A 21,436-nucleotide genomic window follows, 5' to 3' on the forward strand; every position below is an offset into this window, starting at 1 on the left:
TGAACACACGTGATTAATGTTAGATACATTTTAATGAGACACAGTGAGCTTGACCCTGAAATAACAACTACAAAAGAAGCATTCATATGTACTCCTTATGAACAGAATGACTCACAATAATATGAAACAGTACAATTTTGCAGCTTGTTTTTCAAAAGAATTGCCACAATTCAGCAAGTCGTATTTCGCAATGCAATTTGTATACCTTTCGTAGCTCATTCATGTGTGTTTAATGTGGATTGCAACATTCCCGATGGATCCTGAAGGTATCATTTTGGATCATTTGACCCTTCTTATTTACAGTCTATATGGTTTGATCTCTGCCAGCATCGAAGGGCAAAATCATTGACAGAAATATGTTGTTATCGTTCTTGATGTTTTGCTACTAGATCTTTGCAAATCAACAATAGTGGAGGAAGTATTCAGGACCCCTCAGGACTCTTTTAGAAGGGGGTGGATCAACACACAACGCTTGTTAGAGAACGTAATGAAGGTGACAATTTTATATGAATGGAAAATACTTCTTCACCTGTTTGAGGAATGAGGATGGCACGAATTGAACAGATACATTTTGATTTTTTATTGAAATATATTTCCTGAATCTGATAGGTTTCCAGGTACTAAATTCTGAATCAATGCATATGAAAAGCAGGAATAAAGCAATTACAGAGCTGTAAATATATAATACATATTATTAATAAATATATCATTTTTCACAGTTAAGGTGGCATCTAACTGTATATGACATAAAAACAAAATCTTCATCTATAAATAAATAATTCCATATTTTAACAAAACATGTAAGTAGCTCTGGTCTCCTACGATTATATTCCAAGCTTCAGGGGCAGCTTGCATCCATATAGATTGATAAGAGTCTTAGGTTCTCCTCAGCAGAGCCCTGGTCTTCTGGTTTCAGCTGCAGCATCATACTCCTTGTTCAGACTGTTGTACTTGAGGTGCTTTGCAGCACTGAGCAGCTCTCAGCCAGATGTGCGCTGCTCTCTGCCTGAATACAGCCTGACCAGCTCCCATGTTGAACAGAGTGCCGAACATGTACAAGTTGATGACAGTGGAATCGATAGCTGTAAAACGGATCTGTCCAAAAGTGTCCGCAGCAATAGAACTTGAGAAGGTCCAAACAGCACAGATCACATACAGAACTCCCTGTAGGATGCCGGTGACGGTGACCCTCACCTGATTCCTTAACTGTGGACAGGACAGAGGTTGTCCATTTGCCACCATACGACGCATGTGTCCAGACAGGTAGAATACAGTAGAACCACTGGACATCACCATAACACACAGACAGAAAACAAAGTGCACCTTCATTACGGAAAACACAATGAAAAACATCATTTCTTGGAAATATTTCAAGAAATCGCTTGCAGGCATGTCATGAACCAATGTGGAATGGTTGCTGGTTCCATTTCCATCAGGAACAATCTTGATTAAAAACGTGCAAGTAACACTCAACAAACTGTTAATTCTGTCAACAATCCAAAAGCAGTAGATGATGGATTTAACATTCTTCTTAATCCAGATGAAGAGAGCTCTCTGTGCAGGTACAATCTGGCTGCAGTAGAAGAAGTTCAGCCAGACAGAGGAGGACATACTACTGAACGCACTGCAGACCATCAATGCAAAAAAGATTTCGCCAATCGTGAAGTGTTCAAAACGTAGAGAAAAGCCCACCGCAAAAATAACTGCCACCATGCAAGTTATTGTACAGCAAATCAAGGACCACAGGAGAAGCTTCAGAGGTTGCTTGATCCTTTCTCCGTGAAGTGGACGGACCATGCAAAACATGTAAAATGCAATCGTCACGATGTTAAGAAAAACAACAGGCCCATTACTGAGGGCATATGTTTGTAGGTCCATCTTTATTCTCTTTGCTGTTTTGGCTTTGGTGTCTTCTTCCCTCGTAGAGAGCTCACAACTAAAGCCAGTAAGGCTCTCCAACACTATGCAATGTAACGAATCAGAGTTATTTGCATCGAATGCAAATCAGAAAATGTAAATAAATCATATTATTGTGAATAAAAAAACAATGGAGACATTAATTCATACTTTTAGTTCTTGGGTTGAGAATACTTTTTCAACATGACTATTTGTGATTTTCTTGACAAAGTTTGTTTTCCAGACATAGATTTAGGATTAGAAAGTTGACATTTTCATAACATGAATCAGATAGAAAGTTAGAGAATCTACAGTGTCTGAAAACTGAAACAGCAACAGAATCATATGAAGTTAAAGGGCCAACATCAGTCTGGTGACACACATTCCTGGCAATCAATAATTCACATTCCTGTCTGTGAGCACAGTGACTGAACACAGTGAACACCATATCTGCTTTTATTAATCATTGTGCATTAATGCAGTGCAGACTTATTAAAGCAAATCGGCACTTCGTTACCAGGCAGCAACAAGACAGATATGATTGTTTACCGTCAATGATCTTCTACCTCAAGCACGTTTCAAGCATCTGCAAATTGTTTTCCATCATACGGTGAAGTAAATGAGAGTCAGCAGCTGCCTGTGTGGCAGGAAAAACACATTAAAACGTCTTTGTTAACACAGCAGCAATGTCATGTGAGTAAATGAGCTAAAACATGCAAAATGATGAAATGGTCACACAGTGACACTCTCAGGAAACTTTTTTTTCATGCAAATTTGCTCTTACATAATATGCACACATACACACACATACACACACACACGCACACACACATACACACACATACACACACACGCACACACACATACACACACAGACACACACAGACACCTGCATTTATATAATTATGAGAGTCCTCTCTCATAAGTATCCAAAAAATACAAGAAAATGATTTCATAACCATCATAATTACAAGATACAGATGTTGTAATTGTGAGATCTTTTATCTGAATCATGTTAATACTATTATGTCTTGTAAATATACAAAGTAACAATAACTTAATACGGGTTTCTTTGATGAACGCAAAGCTCTTCCATAGAATAGCAACAACTAGAACTTCAACTCAGTTTCACAAACAGCTCAAGTAACAGCTGGTGCAGTTGCCTCGTGTAACTGTCATGACTCACCCAGTGCCGGCCAGAGAGTGACAGAAGACCCCAATGTTTGAGATTTAACAGGTAAAAGAGGACTCTATTGTCTCTTTTTTAAGTTTATTAATCTTCATTATGTGAGCCTTTGACATGATGTCTGAAAACTGAAAAAGTAGCAGGAATCATGGAAGATTTAAGGGCCGACAACAAGCTGATGACCTAAATTTGAGTTCAAGTGCCGTTGGCACAACTGTGGACAGATGTGACATGAGAACAAAATCACAAAACAATATGATGATTTTTAAATCCAATTTGCTAAATATGCAACAGCAACACATACATTATTCAAACTAATACAAATGAACACACGTGATTAATGTTAGATACATTTTAATGAGACACAGTGAGCTTGACCCTGAAATAACAACTACAAAAGAAGCATTCATATGTACTCCTTATGAACAGAATGACTCACAATAATATGAAACAGTACAATTTTGCAGCTTGTTTTTCAAAAGAATTGCCACAATTCAGCAAGTCGTATTTCGCAATGCAATTTGTATACCTTTCGTAGCTCATTCATGTGTGTTTAATCTGGATGGCAACATTCCCGATGGATCCTGAAGGTATCATTTTGGATCATTTGACCCCTCTTATTTACAGTCTATATGGTTTGATCTCTGCCAGCATCGAAGGGCAAAATCATTGACAGAAATATGTTGTTATCGTTCTTGATGTTTTGCTACTAGATCTTTGCAAATCAACAATAGTGGAGGAAGTATTCAGGACTCTTTTAGAAGGGGGTGGATCAACACACAACGCTTGTTAGAGAACGTAATGAAGGTGACAATTTTATATGAATGGAAAATACTTCTTCACCTGTTTGAGGAATGAGGATGGCACAAATTGAACAGATACATTTTGATTTTTTATTGAAATATATTTCCTGAATCTGACAGGTTTCCAGGTACTGAATTCTGAATCAATGCATATGAAAAGCAGGAATAAAGCAATTACAGAGCTGTAAATATATAATACATATTATTAATAAAGATATCATTTTTCACAGTTAAGGTGGCATCTAACTGTATATGACATGAAAACAAAATCTTCATACATAAATAAATAATTCCATATTTTAACAAAACATGTAAGTAGCTCTGGTCTCCTACGATTATATTCCAAGCTTCAGGGGCAGCTTGCATCCATGTAGATTGATAAGAGTCTTAGGTTCTCCTCAGCCCTGGTCTTCTGGTTTCAGCTGCAGCATCATACTCCTTGTTCAGACTGTTGTACTTGAGGTGCTTTGCAGCACTGAGCAGCTCTCAGCCAGATGTGCGCTGCTCTCTGCCTGAATACAGCCTGACCAGCTCCCATGTTGAACAGAGTGCCGAACATGTACAAGTTGATGACAGTGGAATCGATAGCTCTAAAACCGGTCTGTCCAAAAGTGTCCGCAGCAATAAAACTTGAGAAGGTCCAAACAGCACAGATCACATACAGAACTCCCTGTAGGATGCCGGTGACGGTGACCCTCACCTGATTCCTTAACTGTGGACAGGACAGAGGTTGTCCATTTGCCACCATACGACGCATGTGTCCAGACAGGTAGAATACAGTAGAACCACTGGACATCACCATAACACACAGACAGAAAACAAAGTGCACCTTCAGTACGGAAAACACAATGAAAAACATAATTTCTTGGAAATATTTCAAGAAATCGCTTGCAGGCATGTCATGAACCAATGTGGAATGGTTGCTGGTTCCATTTCCATCAGGATTAATCTTGATTAAAAACGTGCAAGTAACACTCAACAAACTGTAAATTCTCTCAACAATCCAAAAGCAGTAGATGATGGATTTAACATTCTTCTTAATCCAGATGAAGAGAGCTCTCTGTGCAGGTACAATCTGGCTGCAGTAGAAGAAGTTCAGCCAGACAGAGGAGGTCATACTACTGAACGCACTGCAGACCATCAATGCAAAAAAGATTTCGCCAATCGTGAAGTGTTCAAAACGTAGAGAAAAGCCCACCGAAAAAATAACTGCCACCATGGAAGTTATTGTACAGCAAATCAAGGACCACAGGAGAAGCTTCAGAGGTTGCTTGATCCTTTCTCCGTGAAGTGGACGGACCATGCAAAACATGTAAAATGCAATCGTCACGATGTTAAGAAAAACAACAGGCCCATTACTGAGGGCATATGTTTGTAGGTCCATCTTTATTCTCTTTGCTGTTTTGGCTTTGGTGTCTTCTTCCCTCGTAGAGAGCTCACAACTAAAGCCAGTAAGGCTCTCCAACACTATGCAATGTAACGAATCAGAGTTATTTGCATCGAATGCAAATCAAATTATGTTTATAAATCATATACTTGTGAATTTGCCTAAAAGACAATCGAGACATTAATTCATGCTTCTATTTCATCGGTTTACAATTATTTTTCCAACATGACTAATTGTGATTTTCTTGACAAAGTTTGTTTTCCAGACATAGATTTATGATTAGAAAGTTGACATTTTTATAACATGAATCAGATAGAAAGTTAGAGAATCTACAGAGTGTCTGAAAACTGAAACAGCAACAGAATCATATGAAGTTAAAGGGCCAACATCAGGAAAATGATCTGAGTTTGGTCACTGAGTGACTTTGGCAGAGAGAGAGAGAGAGAGAGTAAAAACATGATTAAAAATAATATGTTTATATATATATATATATATATATATGGATATGTGTGTGTGTGTGTGTGTGTGTGTGTGTGTGTGTGTGTGTGTGTGTGTGTGTGTGTGTGTGTGTGTGTGTGTGTGTGTGTGTGTCGGTTGCAGTATGTGTGTGTAGTAAGTGATAGCAACATTCTCTCTTGTCAAGAACTTCATGCAGCTCTTTTACAAATACAGAGTAGGCTGGGAATAGATGTCTTAACCTGTCGGGATGGGAGGAATACATAAATTGCAGAAATGAGCTTTGTTATTATAGATTTGAATATATTAGCAGAATCTGACAGACTTCCAGTCACTGAACTATGAAACTATTACACTGTTATATATATATATATATATTGGCATCAGTTTCTATTAAACTGAACTTTTCTGCATCCTTCAGTGGTTTGTTATTGTCTTGTTCCATCAATACTTCATTCTTAGACTTTTATCTGAGAAGAAACTGAATATTTTCGAATCACAGCAGTGTCACACACATATTCATATATCAGCACTTAAAGGACCATATCAACGTTTTAGCATGTTGTCGTCTATTTCTTACACGTCACCCACAATTCAAATCATTGGCATTTGTTTGTTTTATTTTTCTAATTTGTGTTGTGTTTTTTAGACATTCCTGTCGATCAATAATTCACATTCCTGTCTGTGAGCACAGTGACTGAACACAGTGAACACCATATCTGCTTTTATTAATCATTGTGCATTAATGCAGTGCAGACTTATGAAAGCAAATCGGCACTTCGTTACCAGGCAGCAACAAGACAGATATGATTGTTTACCGTCAATGATCTTCTACCTCAAGCACGTTTCAAGCATCTGCAAATAGTTTTCCATCATACGGTGAAGTAAATGAGAGTCAGCAGCTGCCTGTGTGGCAGGAAAAACACATTAAAACGTCTTTTGTTAACACAGCAGCAATGTCATGTGAGTAAATGAGCTAAAACATGCAAAATGATGAAATGGTCACACAGTGACACTCTCAGGAAACTTTTTTTTCATGCAAATTTGCTCTTACATAATATGCACACATACACACACATACACACACACGCACACACACACATGTAAATATAAAATATATCAACCAAGAAAAAAAATACCACATTTGAGGCTTGTAAGAAATATGCGTCAGCTTCGTGAAGACCAGCACAGCAAATCATGGACCCCGGGAGAAGCCTCAGAGGTTGTTTGATCCTTTCTCAGCGAAGTGGACGGACCATTCAAAAGAGGAACAACCCAGTAGCCATGATGTTGAAAATAGTCACAGGCCCATTAGTCAAGCCACAGGTTAGAAAGTCCATTCAGAGAAGCACCTGACTCAGCTGTACATTCTTTGGAGATGCACACAGAACGTCTTTTCATGCATTTTGCTTGTTGCCTCCTGGGCTCTGGCCACATCATTCACCCAATAATCACACTGACAATTTGGACATTCATCGTTACAGTGTTAGTTACTTCACCTGATGTAAACTGGCTGGAGAGCATTAACATACTTATGCTCAGTAACTCGTCTTTTTTCCTGGCAATGTCACAATGATTATAAAGCTCTGAGAAGTTACTGTCTGGCTCTCCAAGATATACACACATTACACACTTTAAATCCACAAATTATCTTTTTTTATGTTTGTGGAAGGACGAAACAAACTAAACATATTCTGTTAAGACATGCTGCCGACTGGATTGTTTTACTTCAGCGAGAGCTAGGCTAGCTGTTTCCCCGTTTCCAGTCTTTATGCTAAAGCTACGCTAATTGCCTCATGGCCAACTCCCAAAATGGAAACAAATAAGCATATTTTCCAAAATGTTGATCGATTGATTTAAAATGCTGAAACTATGTTGTGTGATAGCAAACGTCACAATGACATCTTTCTGTTTTTATTGTGTTCCATTGTTTCTGACTCATTATTCACTTATTTTTGGCAAACTACTGTTTCCGCTGTTCTAAACACACAATATGTGAGTTTGTTCTGTTCTTGTTGCACTGCGTGCCACTAGAAAATGATATAAACTTGCAAAAACACTTTGTTTAAACAATCTCAACCTTTATAAATCAAAAGCCAAAAGAGTGGAGTGTGAGAAAAACTGCTGTGCAACCTTTTTATTTAAATAAGCTCATCTGACTAAAACGCCAGAAACAACAGATGACATGAACACAAAGACAAAAAGAGTCACATGAAAATAATACTCCATGTCAGGAATAGCACACTAATTATGATACAGATTTACATTCCAGTTATGATCCTTCTGGTAGTTAATTACTCCTCACACACATACACACGCCTCACAAACACCAATATTTAAAACCTGCACAATCTCTCTCTCACACACACACACACACACACAAGCTACACGTTTATCTCTTCAGTTTTTCAGTGTGTACAGTATATGAGATGTCCATTATGCTACATGTCAAGGACTTGGACATAGAGGGAATAAATACATGTTGACATCAGAATTCAAAGTTGTGCATCAGTTTCTATCAAACTGAACGTTTCTGCATCCTTCAGTGGTTTGTTATTGTCTTGTTCCATCAATACTTCATTCTTAGACTTTTATCTGAGAAGAAACTGAATATTTTCAAATCACAGCAGTGTCACACACATATTCATATATCAGCACTTAAAGGACCATATCAACGTTTTAGCATGTTCTCGTCTATTTCTTACACTTCACATTACGTTTTTTTTTTGTATTTTCTTAACCCGTGATGTGTTTTTCCACATTCCTGTCTGTGAGCACAGTGACTGAACACAGTGACCACCATATCTGCTTTTATTAATCATTGTGCATTAATGCAGTGCAGACTTATTAAAGCAAATCTGCACTTCGTTACCAGGCAGCAACAAGACAGATATGATTGTTTACTGTCGTGGATCATCTTGCTCAAGCACGCAGTCTGCGAATTGTTTTCCATCATACGGTGAAGTAAATGAGAGTCAGCAGCTGCCTGTGAGGCAGGAAAAACACATTAAACCGTCTTTGCCAACACAGCAGCAATGTCATGTGTGAGTTAAAGTAAATGAACTAAAACATGCAAAATGATGAAATGTCTCTTACTGTGACAGAAAACCATCATATCACGTCACAATTTACAGTGTAAGAGATGGTTAAGTTCCTGCGTGTGTGTGTCTTTAAGGTGGAGCGGTTAGAAGTAGTCTCGTCTTCGTGAATCGTCACTGATGAAGGAGGGGTTCCACTGGGCGGGGTAGATGCACGAGTGGCGAGAACCCGGCAGACCTGTGAACGGATACAGGCCGTTTCTCTCAAGGTCTGAGTTACGCAACGCAGGCTGAGGAAAAGAGCACAGAAAGAGAGAGAGAAAATGTGTTAGATGTATTGAACAGCTTTTTCTACAACAATATAGTAGTAGTGTAGATTCATTGGCTCGAACTAAACACACAAACAAGGTGCTTCACTTGAACTATGAAGAGAAATGAAGAACGAGCGGGAGATAAAACGAGAGTTGTGTTGCATGTCTCCTTACAGAGTAGTAAATGTCGGTCATCTGCAGCAGGTTCTTGGTGCTGCCGTTCTCTTGCATCTCTATGGTCTCCCTGCCCCACTCCGTGGATATGCGGTTATTTTTGGGGAAGTCTGCGTATGGGGACATCTGCAGGTCTCCACTCTTGAAGATGATCTTGTTGATGTCATTCTTGTCTTTCCTTTGAGATCAAACATTGTTCAAAAGTTAAACCTGCCAAATGTCACCAGAATCTTTCAAGTCGTCAAACCATTGAAAGTAAAGGAACTGTGCTTTTTGGTTCTTTGGATGAACTGATCCTTTAAGTCACTAAATAGATAATTGCACTTGTTGGATCGTCTAGGGTCCTTTGTTTTGCAATCATCAATTTGCTAATACGGTAGGGCAATGCAGATTACTGCACTAGTATCAAGAACACGTCAGTTTAAGACTCAACAAGGTGAAATGCACAAGAGAAGTTTTGCACCAACAATAACAGAAGTCTTACTTGCAACAGGTGACAATGAGAGCAATGATGAAGATGAGGAGCAGAGCGCCTCCTGCAGGCGACACCACGATTGCGATCAGCTTGTAAACTGCAATGTCAAATAACGACACATCAAACGCTGCACTTTAAAAACCAACGTAAAGATCATGAGAGCAAATTAATATGAAAAAAGGTTTCCACACTCACAGTTTCCACAGTTGAATCCTCCGAATCCAAACATGCAGCTGAAAAACAAGAAACAGAATCTGCAGTGAGAGAATCGCTCCGTGTGAGTGGATCAATTCCGTCAGGAGAAATGAAATCGAGTTGAACTTACGGAGCACAGGTGTCATTTTCCAGCTTGTAGCCATCTCCACATTCTGAAACAAGACGTTTTATTTCAGAAAGAGGTTTGGGTACAAGGAGTTCCAAAGCCAATCGATTTTCTAAAACGCCTTTGGTCTTAGTTTCGATCATTTTCATGTGAAATGTCAATTCTGTTTTTGTCAGGAAGGAAACACTTTGTTGCCATTTTAATCAGGTTAATTACGTTTTTAATCACATTATAATATGCACTTTGCTTTTTTTTTTTTTTTAAATCATCTTCTTGTCATTGTTGTATTTAGTCATTTAAAAACACACATGCACACACTTAGCTCACCTAAGCAGGACAGGTCTTCGGGGTTGTGTTTGTAGTAACCGTGAAGACACTGGCAGTTGGCTGTGCCGCTGTTGTCTGTGCAGGTGGAGCGCTCTGTATCGCACTGAGTCTTCTGGGCCGCACACAGGCTTTCCACTGGAACACGGGGTGGACACAATTAGTCACGAGTACAACAGCACAGGGATATTAGGTTCCGTCTCAAGAGGAAGTCAGATTTTCACCCATCTTGCACACATTTCTACCGTACGTGTGAGCTCACAGTGATCTTATTTTAGTGAGTTGTGGTATTGTTCACTTGTGCTCTGCTGTTCTTGTGAGATTCTGTGTCGCCGTTGTGAAATACAGCAGCTGGATGTTGGAGATTGCGAGCGATGTAATGATGCAACTGTGGGAGCTGTTGACGGCTCAATGGTGCCCTCTAGTGGCTGTAAACACATTCACAGCTACATTCGGTAGTCTGCCCTCAGTCACATTTAAAGTCGGTCAGTTAAAAACTGTATTTAATTTGGCTAAAATTAGCTCAATTAAACCCGATAATTACGATTGCTAGTTTTTACCGTGGTACGTGAGCTGGTGGTGCAGCACCATCCGGCAGTGGGCCAATGAGGAGCTGCAGTTGCTGAGAGACATCTGGACGCTGTTGTAGACCTCTGCGCCCGTCACATCGGTGGTAATGGAAAATATGTTGACAGCTGAGATACGAACCCCGTCCTCTCCTCTGTGGGGAACAGATCAGAGGTCAGTACGGAGCTACACACTGACAAATCGTCCATGTTGCATCATTTAGCGAAACAAATGTAACGGCTGGTGGGGTAAATATAATTAGAACCACTTCTAATTAGAATCACTAATTTGCCTCAGAGGGCTTTATAAGCTGTACAGCACACAACATCCTGTCCCAGGACCCTCGCATCAGAAAAGGAAGTAACTTCACAGAGAGCAACAGAGGAGGGATCCTTTTCCCAGGATGCCTAGCGGTGCTATAGATGTCATGTGTACAGAATAAACAACATAATGGAATAACAGAAATGGAATGCTTTCGTGGTGGCAAGGACTTACTTCTTACTCAGCGTCGAGCGGCTGTATCCTCGGAGCACTGACAGTGAAGCATTGAGCTGAGGTGGAGACAGGAAGAGAGTGTGTGGGAGGCATATTACACATAAGCCCAATTGAGTTTTTCTCAGAAAGGAGCAGTGATGTGGACCGCCTCTCACCAGCTGGACGATCTCTCTCTGGATCTCATGCATGGTGGCGCGCGTGAAGATAACAGGGTCATGTGGCAGTCTGTTGACACTGAAAGTTCCCAGAAACGCCTTTGCTATAGAAGGGGAAATATACTGTCGGTGAATCAAGAGAAGGCCTTTGGGGAAACCACTTAAGAGTTCAAGTCGAATTTATGTTTGCGTATTTCCGTCGTCTGTGATTGAAGTGTCGTTTTGCTGTTGTGTATTAAAGGCGTTTTACCTCTGGTGCACGTGCGTCCATCCTCCAGGTCGAACCCGAGCGGACATTCACAGCCGAAGGAACCTCGTGTGTTGACACACCTGGACCCGACGGGGCAGGGGTCCCTCTCACACTCATCCACATCTGGACGCACAAGTGCATGCTGGTATTACAATACAATTTATATTCAGGCCTTCGCTTACAACTGATACCTGAATCTTGATCCTCAGCACGATATGAAAAAAATCAATTTGCTTGGGTACATCGAAACACAAGAGTTAACATAGCATGCATGCTGACAATGTTGAAGAGGAGGAGGGACGCTCACCCTGGTTGCAGGTCGGTCCTGTCCATGCCTGCTGACAGTGGCAGGTGAATTGATGCCCCTTATAGCTCACACACATCCCTCCGTTCATACAAGGGTTTGACACGCAAGGGTTTCCTGGAGTTCAGAGAGGAGACACGGCATTTCACCATAAAACAGAAAGAAATCGAACCATTAAAAAGGTTCAAATCAGTGTAATTAATGGCACAAACAGTTCATTGTGTCTAATCAATCCCATAATGTGAGGAAGGAAGAGTGTAGACCACCGACCTGGGGGTGTCTGGGCCTTGGTGGGTGATGTCGTCCCCAGGGACTCTGTAGTTCCTCGTTCTGTCTGTCTCCCTGTGGTCTGCAGAGGCTCCGTACTCTTGGTTGGGGTGCCGTGGGTGTAGGTGGTGGTGGCGGTGATGGTGGCGGTGGTGGCGGCGGTGGTGGCGGCGGTGGTGGCGGCGGTGGTGGCGCGCTGGCTGTGAGTCGTGGCGATTCCTGGGGTACCTGTGCTTGTTTCTGCCCGCAAGGTGGTGGCGTCCGTGGGGTTAGCCGTCCGAGTTGAGGGCTCCTGAGTTTGGGTGGGTGTCACGCGGTGAGTTGGGTGCGCTGCAGAGGTCAGAAGGGCCAGGGTGGAGGATGTGGAGGAGGATGTCGTGCGCGGGATGGTGGCCTCGGTTGGCGACCCCGGGGTAGAGCTGCTGGCGGAGCTACTAAACACGGAGGATGAGGTGGTGGGGTTGGTGGTGGACACAGTGGCTTTGAAAGTGTCTTCCTCTGTTATCTGTGATCTGTTCGAGAGAGAAGAATCAAACCAAATGTCTTACAGACAACAACTGAAAAGAGCATTTGCAACAATTTTCATCTTCACAACATCGGGAGTGACATCGCGACATAGAGACGGCTTTTATTTTCTATTTCATTATTGTAAAAACGTACCTTTCGGTTACAGTGACAGGCGTGGTGGTGAGGAAGACCTCGGTAACGGGCACTGGAGTGTCCGTTAGAGAGTCGTCCACTTCAGATGTACTGCTGATGACTGTAGGCGTCGCTGTGGTCAGAACGAAGCCCCCGCTGTCCTCCCTGGTCTGGGATGAAACCCCCTCAGTACCCTCCTGGTTCTGAGTGCTGGATCTATGAGCTCCGGTGGAGGACTCAGTGGAGGTTGTAACACTAGAGCCCGACCCCTGCTCTGTCCCTGAGATGTCAGTGGGGCCTTGTGCAGGTGAGGTGAGGGTAGGGATGGAGGAAACGGACACCTCAGATTGGTCAGTGCTGGGCTCGGTCACTCTGAGAGGCGGTGTGGAGTCGGAGGTCTCCTCTGATGTTGGGGTGTATTGATGATGGGTGGCATTAGGTGGTCCGGTTAAACTTTGGGTTCCTCTGGACCCCCCTGTGCTCCCCGTCTCTGGATACAGCCCCTTAAAGGAGGGGGTCATGTGTTGGTCTGTTGTGTCCCTACTGTCAGTCCGGGTGGACGGGGCGCTGTGGGTGTAGTCCTCAGTCTCTGTAGCGCTAGCGGAAATACCCCAGGTGGAGGGGGGCTGATGGGAGTTGGAGTCCTCCGTAGAGGCAGAGGAGGTGCTGTTGCTGGAAGAGGAGGTGACAGACATCAGGGTCCTCTCCCCAGCGCGGCTGATGGTGGTGGAAGTGTCGGTGCTGTCGGTGCGGACGGCTGCGTGGGACGTCAAGGCTGAAGCGTCTCCTAGTCGGAGGGTGGTGTCTGGGCTGTCCCGTGGGAGTCTGTCCTCCTCCGTCCACATCCAGGAACTAGCCTCCCCGGACACGGCTGGGGAGGCGTCTGAGACCTGGTCTGTTTTAGTAACGTCCTTCCAGTCCCTGCTGCTCCTGCTGCTGCTGCTGCTGGTGGAGCTGCTGCTGCTGATGCTGCTGCTGATGCTGCTGCTAGTGGTGCTGCTGCCGCTGCTGCCGCTGCTGATGCTGCTGCTAGTGGTGCTGCTGCCGCTGCTGCTGCTGCTGATGCTGCTGCTAGTGGTGCTGCTGCCGCTGCTGCTGCTGCTGATGCTGCTGCTAGTGGTGCTGCTGCCACTGCTGCCGCTGCTGATGCTGCTGCTAGTGGTGCTGCTGCTGCCGCTGCTGCTGCCGCTGCTGCTGCTACTAATGCTGCTGCTAGTGGTGCTGCTGCCGCTGCTGCCGCTGCTGATGCTGCTGCTAGTGGTGCTGCTGCCGCTGCTGCCGCTGCTGCTGCTGCTGATGCTGCTGCTAGTGGTGCTGCTGCCGCTGCTGCTGCCGCTGCTGCTGCTGCTGATGCTGCTGCTAGTGGTGCTGCTGCCGCTGCTGATGCTGCCGCTGCTGCTGCCGCTGCTGCTGCTAGTGGTGCTGATGCCGCTGCTGCTGCTAGTGGTGCCGCTGCTGCTGCCGCTGCTGCTGCTAGTGGTGCTGATGCCGCTGCTGCTGCTAGTGGTGCCGCTGCTGCTGCCGCTGCTGCTGCTAGTGGTGCTGATGCCGCTGCTGCTGCTAGTGGTGCCGCTGCTGCTGCCGCTGCTGCTGCTGATGCTGCTGCTAGTGGTGCTGCTGCCGCTGCTGATGCTGCTGCTGTTGGAGCTGCTGCTGCTGCTGCTGGTGGAGATGATGCTGCTGCTGCTGATGCTGCTGGTCTCAGTCGTGGCTACAACAAGGGTGGAGGTGAGTGGTTCAGTAGACTGAATAATGTCCTCCAGTGACCTGCTGCTTGTTTCTGTGAAGGTTTTTGTCTGTTCAGTATCTATGGAAAAAGAAAACAAAAATAAATTACATTATTAAGCGATAGCTAAGACACTGAAAACATTCATAAGCCTCTTTAACTTCTGCTTCTAAGTATCATTGTTTTGTCATCAACTGCTTTCATACATTTCTATGTACACATGGCAAACGGCAAACTAATTTTACATTGTGTTTATATGTATACATACAAATAATTCCAGCATAAAGCGATCGCGCAGTGTCATTGCTGAAACAAGTAGTTGATTAATCAATGAGTCAACCGACAGAAAAATCCCTTTAAAGTTGTTTCAGCCATCTTGAAAGTATACATGCCCAGATCTCTCAGATGTGACAATTCGCTTTTTTATATCACTGTACATTGAAAACTTTTGATTTTGGACAGTTTGTTGAACACATCAAGCAGGGCTGTGGCTTTTTTGACTATTTTCTAACACTTTATAGACCAAACAACAATCCATCAATTGAAGAAGAACATCTGCAAACATTTCTACTGGCAGGACATAAACTCTATGAACTCGTAATAAAAGAGTAGTAACCCACTGTTATGTGAACCAGGTAACCTAATGCCGAGATGCTTATATTCCATATTCTTCAAACAATATACCTACGAAACAATATTCATGGTCTGGCTGTTTCTGTACTTTCCTTTGCTAACTGTCCATATAGTGGCTCACCTCCAGCTGTGGCCACCAGAGGCTGCTCACCAGGCCGTGTCTGGCCTGGACAGACCGCAGAAAAGGGGGAAGATGCTGCCAGAAGAAACTTTGCTTGCTGCAGAGCCAATGGATTTTGGGGCGGAGAACAATTGGCAGAACCGGTTCGTAAGCTTTTAACAAAGGCTTGAGGTTCCTAAATATGGCGCTGACGGTCTCCCTTGGGAATTGGCCATTTCCTTCCTAAAGCTGAGTGAGCACAAGGCTCTGGCAGAAAACTGTCACCGTGTATCTGGGCGTGTTTTCATGCTCAGTGTCAGAGGAGAGGTTGGTCATCACAGCATTGACCTGTCATCATTTTTTTATGTTGACATGGTGAACAAGTTAGCATCCAGGCGACACGGGTCACATGAGCATTCATTTGGACATTTATAAGCCCAATATTTACTCTCATTTCATCCCCACGCGCCACTGTGTCCACAAGCTAACTTTGTTTCACAGTTGTTGGATGCAGGGCAAGTTGTGTACAGTAGCAGAGTTGCTGAAAACAGCTGGAAAGATCTCCATGAGAGACGGTGAGACTGAATCGAGGTTGCGGGCCGTAAAAACCAAAACAATGAGCCGAGAGACGCTAAAATGCATCATAGAACTGAGGGGATTATTATCTGAGGATTCAATCCCTCAATGTTCCGTATAAATATTGATGAGGGCCGCTTTCAAATGACATAACTAGTGAGCTTAAACAGAAGTCTTAAAGTATCAAGTGGATGTGAGAGAAAAAGGTATGTTTCTCTGCCCACCACTGATGCTGTCTGACTCCAGCAGCCCCGGACTGGAACAACAGCACTCTGAGGCTGAGCGTCGGTACTGGACAGCATCCTGACAGCCAACACACACACACACACACAGCCACCAGCAGCCACCATCCAAAACCAATGGAGGGGAGAGTTCAACTGCAGAACAGCCCGTCCCACTGGGAGTCTGTGAGGAGAACTGGGCCACTGGACTCTATGTTTCTCTCTCTCACTTCCTCCGCATGTGTCGCTCTTATTTCATTTTCTCTCTCTCTCTCTGGATAAAGTCCGGGCAACACAACTCAGACAGGAACGTGAGTGAGGGACACGCCCAGATTCTCCACTGTTTATCTCTCAGCTGTTAACAGAGCCGCGATGTCGTCTTGCATAATTCATTTCAGCAAATGCAGTAGTGTTATCACATGAATGAGGACGGATATATATATATATATATATATATATATATAGCGGTTGATTTTTGTATTGCCTACAGATCAAATAAGTAATTTGTTGCTGAGGAATTTTGTAATATTCAGTGACTAAATATTATTGTTCGGAACAGGAAAGGTGAGTGTGGGTGAAATCAGTGAATCATTTCCACTTCATCATTCTTCAGCAGGAACTACTCTTTGAATTTGAAGCGAAGCATTTTACCCCCACATTGTTTCCTCCCAGTGGTTCTGGGCAGCTCCCAGTCTGACAAGCATGACCGAAACCAAGCAAGAATCAACAAAATCTTCATAGTGGCCATCTTAAGGTATCGCTGACGTCGCTGTGTACGTCTTAGTTGTATCTGTTTTATAAATGCAGAATACTTCGGGTTCACTTCGGGTTCAAATGCAGAAGCCAATGACACAGTATGTCATTAGCCCATTAATTGTATTACTATTAATATGTAAACTGTATTGTGATTGATTGGCAAACTGTGGCATTAGTAGTGTTGATAGTAGTAGTTAGTAATAGTAGCATGTTAATAAGACCAGTGCAGTTGCATTGCAACTATATTAAGGTTATAAAGAGGTAGTTGTGCAGATTTGAACGGTAAAACTATAAAAACAAATCATAATTCGTAGCCTCGGGGCTTGAATTTCTCTTTCTTCCTATTGGCTGGGGTTTGTATTATTCATTCATTTATGTTTTGCAGCGCTGCGTCTTAGAAATCGTGAACCACATCTCTGTTCTGAGACGTGATCTCCTGAAGCTACAGGCCGTATGGGGGACCTGGACTCAGCTCTTCAGGGGTCACATGTGACAGGATGCTCTTGAGCAATGTATACAGCGGTCCATACACCTTATCAACACCTGTATGAGCCGGTGAAGACATGTCAGGACTTTTGTTTTGTGCAGTAACAGCAACACCGCAGGTCTAACAGGAAACTAGCAAAGGAAGAGGAGACGCTGATCAGATCTGATGGCCCATGATAAGAGTTACACATTCACGAGAGGGTCTCTGAGTGTTCATTGGTTGAATCAAATCAAGTGAATGGATCAAGATAAACTGGTGAACCACATTGATTAAACTATTATTCCAAGTCTTCTGTCGGGCTTCGTTCATGAGAAAGGTCTGTCAGTTTAAAGTGGTGGTAGGATTTATATATTATAACTGTCTATGATGAGTGGGCTCCACACATATAAACATACAGTATGAGTCTTAAAAACACTTTTTATGTTGAAGTAGAAATTAAACAATTAGTCGAGGAATTGACCAGCGACATTAAATTGATTTGCATTCAGCGATTGCTTGTTTAATTCATTTATTGAAGCAGAAATGCTAAATAACGCTCTGGGTCCAGCTTCTCACAAATATTTTGTGTTTTTTCTGTCTTCCACAATAATGAACGGAGTACTTTTTGAAGTGTTGGTCAAACAAATGAAGCAGTTTAAATCCGTCAACTTAGGCTTTTGGAACTTGCGATGGACATTTCTCACATGACTCAATCAATGGATGAAAATATCAAACAAAAACATTTAATGACAATAATTATTGGTTTCAGCTCTATACTGACACAAACTAACCAAAAAGAGAAATGCACTTGTTTCATGACCCTGTGTCTAGGATGCTTATTCGTTGATCTAATTTTGTCATGCAATGTGTGGCAACATGCTAGTTGGCTTTTTCTTTAAGATATTATAACTATCCAAAACAAATGATTTATATATTACATATTGTTATATTATAAATGAGCTTTGCTGTGGAATTTCTATTGTAGGCACTTCTCCAAATGAAGCGTTTGTTATTGTGGTTACAATGAAAACAGACATGCACTGGCAAAGAAGGCCCAGCAACGCCTGTACTTCATCAGGAAGCTCAAGCGAGCAGGAGCCCCCCCCCCCATCATGCTCTCATTCTACCGAGGCGCCACTGAGAGCATCCTCAGCAGCTGCATCACGCTGTGGTTCGGAAGCTGCACCGCCTCCAACCGCAAGAGCCTGCAGCGCATTGTGAACTCTGCCCAGAGGATCATCGGAGTCTCACTCCCTACACTACAGGACATTTACAACACCCGCCTCACCCGCAAAGCACTCGGCATTGCGGGTGACCCCACCCACCCCTCCAACAGCCTCTTCAGCCTCCTGCCTTCAGGGAGAAGGTTCCGCAGTCTCCGTTCGAGCTCTACCCGGCTGAGGAACAGCTTCTTCCACCAGGCGGTCAGGATGCTGAACTCTCTCCCTCCCTCTCTCCCCCTCTCTCCCCCCCTGCCATCTCTCCCCTGACCTCTCTACCCTCCCCCTCACCCACCTTTCCCCTCTGCCTCAAATGGAACATACCAGGACATCTACTCCCCCTCACACCCCTTCCCTCATCCAGCACCAGTCACTTTTTATCAGCACCAGTCACTTTATCAGCACCAGTCACTTTTTATCAGCACCAGTCACTTTTTATTCTCTGCTGCTACTTGTTTAATCCTTTATCTAGGCCCTTATGTCTTAACTTTATTCTATTTTATTCTATTATATGTTATATGTTCATGTCTATATTACACTGTGGGACTGCGAGAAACGGCATTTCGAAATTTCTGTATGCATAACACATGTGGAAACTTTGACAATAAAGTGAACTTTGAACTTGAACTTTGAACTTTGATTTGGAGAATTCACTTTGCAGGTTAAATGAATGATCAAGTGCAATAAAGTGGGTAAACTCAGCAAACTGAACCGTTTCAGTCTGAACAGTTGCACTTGTCGTTCGAGGCCACAGTGAGAAGGATCTTACCCAAATGCCCTGCAGCAGCAGCAGTGTGTGTCTCAGCGGTGTGTGTGAGCAGGATGCTCCTCTGTGATGGGGATAAACTCTCGCTGGAGTGTGAAGTTGACGTTTCACTGCTTTCCATGTTACCGAGCTCATCTGTGGCGGTCGAATAATACAATCCTGCTGTTACCGGATCCGTGCTGTTGATGGTGGGGGTACCTGCCCCGAGGGGCCCCGGCAGACCCAGCAGGAGGACCGACAGAGACACACAGAGGACCTGATTCAAAAACCACGTTTCCATGATTTCCAAGACCCCCACACGGTCGCCGATAGTTTCCGTAAAGTCGAGTACAGGCCGGGGGAGTCTCCCGGGGACACCATGGGAGGAGCGCTCCGGCTAGTAGCGAAGTTTCGTAAGAATTAGATAAATCCTGGTGCAGGTCCGGAGGAGATCCGCTGCTCGGACCGCGGGGAACGGAAGATAACAGAGCCGAGGCAGCAGCCTATTATCACGGCGAAGGAGCGCGGGCTCCTCCTCCTGCACACACACACACACACGCACACACACACAAAAGCACTCGCACGCTCACACACCATCACAAAATAGTGGTTTTATTGAACCCATAGACAATTCAACCCAGGGGCTGCCTTTGTTGCCTTCAGGTGTTGTCGGAATGTTCCACTTCAGCCCCGAGGGACGTGAGACAAATCAAACACAGCGCATCACTGCTCTGCTCTGGATGATATGTCAATGACTCATCAGTCATTGCCATTAAACATTATACAATTAAAAATCATGTCAAAATCTCAGGTCAAGTCATATAATAATGACACACTACCTCTTCATTATGACATGTCCTATTACTGAAAGCCTATTAATACATTTTAAAGCCATACTTTTGAATTCCTGAGCCATTACAATTAGATGTAAGCATTTTATTTTAATCAATTTCTAACTTTGTTTGTTTACCTGGTGGGAAAGGGCTTGAAAGTTTGCTGTTGCTTTCTTACCTTCATGACAAAAAGCACAAATAACTGTTGTTGTTCAGGCCTAACCCAAAAGAGTATTTCCACATTTCCAGTCATCACCCTTAACCTAAAACTCATGTATTAAAGTGTAACCCGTGTGTGCGGTCCCATTCTTCAGCCAATCCATTTAAAGGTTTGTCTGCTCTGGATGGTAAGTGAGTAGTGAGTAATCTAGAGAGCAGTTGACGAGGAAACAAGGTACTCGTATCTTTAGGCCTACAGATATGCCTGTTTTTCTTCCTCATACTCCATCAAATATTATATTCCTAACAAGCACTGTGCCAACAGGATGCTGTGATTTTTAATAAACAGAGGGACTCAAGTGGTTCTCATTCATGTCAATGTTGAATGATGGATTCAAACAATATTTTTAGTTCAGATTCAAGCTTGCATCTTTAGATACGGCACCTTTTGCATCTTTGGTGCTGTGGTCCAGCATTTAAACATTTAGACACATTTAAATTTCAGATTGGTCTGACTGTTGGTCTGTTTATTTGTACATTTGTGCTGCTTTATTTGTTGCTTTGCCTACAGATCTTTTTGTTTTCCTGTAAAACATTTTTAAATAAGTGATGTGTACATTTTCTTCTGAGTTATTCTCACCGTCTTTGAATTAGATGCCGCCAATAAATGATACTTTTATCGTTCTTTGTTATTTCTAAACTATTGTAGGTCTGCAAGGACATGTGTGACTAACAACTACAAAAAGTAAACTAATGACAACCTGGGATTCAATTCAATGACCCGTAGACACACAGAGGTGAACTAACATTTGAATGAAACCTTTGTGCCACGTGTACACAAGATATTTCAGCCATATGCGCAGCATGATGTCTGGACGTCCTGGAAGTGACCCAGCAGTACAGTAATCTGACAACATTGTTGAACAAAGATTGTGATACCTCAAAAGTTAAA

General features: G+C 43.2%; 1 protein-coding gene across 1 annotated transcript; it reads right to left on the bottom strand.

Annotated features, from left to right (window-relative positions):
* Positions 1–7,856: 7,856 nt before the first annotated feature.
* Positions 7,857–19,793, bottom strand: heg1 (heart development protein with EGF-like domains 1; the record flags this gene model as incomplete). The annotated part of the gene is made up of 14 exons (XM_079276351.1): positions 7,857–9,056; positions 9,252–9,429; positions 9,736–9,823; positions 9,922–9,959; positions 10,052–10,094; positions 10,376–10,510; positions 10,933–11,093; positions 11,435–11,490; positions 11,590–11,693; positions 11,840–11,962; positions 12,147–12,260; positions 12,414–12,922; positions 13,071–14,856; positions 19,517–19,793. 14 exons carry the CDS (start codon positions 19,791–19,793, stop codon positions 8,913–8,915), a joined length of 3,756 nt encoding a protein of 1,251 aa, XP_079132477.1. The 3' UTR covers positions 7,857–8,912.
* Between the last annotated feature and the right edge of the window lie 1,643 nt (positions 19,794–21,436).

This window comes from Melanostigma gelatinosum (assembly GCF_949748355.1).
Source record: "Melanostigma gelatinosum genome assembly, chromosome: 10".
Lineage (NCBI taxonomy): Eukaryota > Metazoa > Chordata > Actinopteri > Perciformes > Zoarcidae > Melanostigma > Melanostigma gelatinosum.